At 40.9% G+C, this 2,951-nt stretch overlaps 1 protein-coding gene across 1 annotated transcript in view; it reads left to right on the forward strand.

Moving 5' to 3' along the window:
- The window catches only part of DRGX (dorsal root ganglia homeobox), a 79,045-nt gene extending 76,666 nt beyond the window's left edge, over positions 1–2,379 (forward strand). Inside the window, exon 6 of the mRNA XM_018570018.1 lies at positions 2,117–2,379. Within this exon, the coding sequence (XP_018425520.1) occupies positions 2,117–2,379 (263 nt within the window). The remainder of the gene's footprint in view (positions 1–2,116) is intronic.
- The last annotated feature ends 572 nt before the right edge of the window (positions 2,380–2,951 follow it).

A 2,951-nucleotide genomic window follows, 5' to 3' on the forward strand; every position in this document is an offset into this window, starting at 1 on the left:
GGTGGGGCTATGAGTCAGACAATTTTGAACACAAATGCTAACCCCTGATGATGCCTGAACTAAGATGGTGTTGTCCTTATGTAGAAAAAAAAGCAATAATGGCATTGCCAGGGGTACTATTTAAATCAATCCCACCCATAGTATAGTTTACATCCTTGTAAGCACACACTTAGGGTCAGGGGAGGCAGGTGAGGCAGAGCCTCACCTAGTATTATGGAGGAAACCGCTATCAGCTTCAAGTCTGAAGCTGACAGCTTTTTCTACATTCAGAGCGGCTTGTAACAGGTTACACCGCATGGAAAGCCTCCCTGCTGTGTAACCTGTCATGGAGGGAGTGCTGTCTGTTAATTAGATTTGACACATAGTTAAGTTACACAGCAGCAGGCTTCCCCACTGCTTTGTGTAACCTAACCTAGTGAGGCAAGAGCTGTCACAGCCTCTACTCTGTGCTGGAGGCATGAGCTCTGTGGATGGTTTGGACCAATGGCAAAGCACCATTGGTCCAAGCTGTCCAATAAAAAAAAACAAAAGAAAAAAAAAAGTGAGGACATCGATCTTGATGCCTCACCAGTGACGAGCAAGTGAGGGACAGGGAGCCTACTCCCTTCCTCCTCCCCACACAGCTTTGTTACCGAGCTGGGGGTGGGGCTTTGGCAAGACAGGGTGGGGCTTCAGTGGGATGGGGCAGAGCTATGAAAGGCTGGGGGATGCCTCACCCAGCACAGAAGGCATGGCACGTCACTGCTTAGGGACTGATGTATGAGACTACCACCCAGGATATAGTTGGGTAAATGCCATTCATTACATGGCCACTATATGGAGTCGAGGAGCATATCCTATGCTCCTTGGCTCCATCTAGTGGCAATAATACTGTGTAATCCGTTTAGCTATAAATGGGTGCAAGTTTTATACATCAGCCCCGTATTCTGGTGTCAACTTTGTTTAAAACCAGTAAAATGTTTATGTGTTACACTTACTGTATGCATGCATTTATTATAAAAAAAATATTGTATATTTGATGCTAGATACATTTTCAAATATTTTTTCCATGATGCATTAGCAGCTTCTATGTCATGAAAGCTATGTTATAAATTTGAATGAAGTAGTGGAGGGGTGGGAACAGAACTGTGAATAAACAGTGTAACTTTTTAAAATGCAAAAAAAACTTCTGCATTCAAAGTATAAAAGTAAAATTGTCAGTTGGTTATATTTAGGGATGAAAACTCCTCTTTGTTTTCAAACTGTATACTGTTTCACAGTTAAACAAAATGGTTCTTTTACATTCTGTAGGGGAAAATCTTCTTAGCACTAATAAAAAACTAATAAAGTGTGTGGTAAGTGCCGGGTGTATATTGGTGGTAGTGGTGATCGGGCTCTCTCTGTTTGGTTTAACTGCCAAAAGCTCATCTTTCTGTATACCCTGCAATAGACCCATATGGATATGTTATATAGTTCAGATGAATTAATTGAATATACCATTTTTTGTTAGATTAGTCCATGATCCCCTGATGAATCAGTGTGTGAAACGCGTTGGAACTGGATATACTAATCTCCCATTGAATATATACTGAGTATCAATTGAATGTAATTAGATATATGGGGATATAAGATTATTCATGGGCCTATGCTCCTGTTTATAATAATGGTGTTTTCGGTTTAGTGCAATTATTTTGTACACATGTTTTTTATACTATTTAATGTAAAATAAATTCTATTTTTATACAATATCTCCATGCTGTGGTGTTATACCTCTCTTCAAACCCCTGTTCTCTCTTTTTTTGCTATAATTGTTTATAATCCAAGGGGGAGAGGTTATACCAGGAGGCCGCTGTGTTAGCAATCCACAATTGTGTTGTTCCAAATTAGAGACAGTCTTTCCAAATGAGGGACAGTTGAGAGGTATGCTTTTTAAACCATAGCTTTTTCTATTAGAAGAATGTGTGGGAAAGACACTTTGGTAAATATTTGATAAAATTATTGGTCAAGAGTAAGGGCTAGAGTATTTTGTACTTGTGGTTTATATTCAATATTGATCAACACAAAATGAAAATATAAATTGTAATTGTGTAATTTGCATAAATTAAGAAGATGTTGATATTTTCATATACTCCTCCAGGTGGTCCTTTATGCTCCTGCTGTGTGTCCGATCCCCTGGCTCTCTCTTTTCTACCGCCTTACAACTGCCAGAGTCACCGCACAGCAAGTGTTGCAGCTCTTCGAATGAAAGCAAGAGAGCATTCTGAGGCTGTTCTCCAATCTGCACAGCTCATTTCCCCACCAGTTAATGGCACTGGCGGCTCAACAACAGCCTCACATGAGGACGGGCAAGAAAGAAGCACTCAGGTGCAACAACAGAATGACACAGAAAAAAATGTATAATGAACACTGTTTGCATTAAAAAAGGACAGTCATGGAGCTGATTTCCTCTCCCTGAACAGAACCAAGTGTATTTGAACCTGGGCTATAAGACTCCCTACTAAATATACAGTATATCTATGCCTATAACTGCTATGCTACTGTGAAGACTTGTACATTTGCCCCAGTAACACCATTAGGTCAAGGCCTACAGAACATTTAATGGCTTGCTCATCTAAACCTGCCACAGTTTAAGCTCAGAGAAGTGGGTATGTGGATGTGTTATACAGTATGTCTACATTAAATAAACATGCAAATATATAAGCTGAACTTCTAGCAAATTGTTAAATACATATTTGAAGTACATATTTGGTAGCTTTATTACCTGCTAATTGTTTGATTTTCTGTCCATCCAGATTAAAAAGAAACCCAGCTCTAGCACACAGTTGGGTAACCTCAGGGCTGCCATCAGGGGGTACGGCCGATACTCACGTAAGGGGCCCAGGCAGCCTGGGGGGCCCGCCAAGGACCCTTACATGAGTATTGGCCGACAGTGAAAGGCGAGGAGGGAAGGCCTGGCCCTAGCAGTGCAGGGC

Source organism: Nanorana parkeri, unplaced genomic scaffold, assembly GCF_000935625.1.
Source record: "Nanorana parkeri isolate BGI_ZX_2015 unplaced genomic scaffold, ASM93562v1 scaffold1443, whole genome shotgun sequence".
Lineage (NCBI taxonomy): Eukaryota > Metazoa > Chordata > Amphibia > Anura > Dicroglossidae > Nanorana > Nanorana parkeri.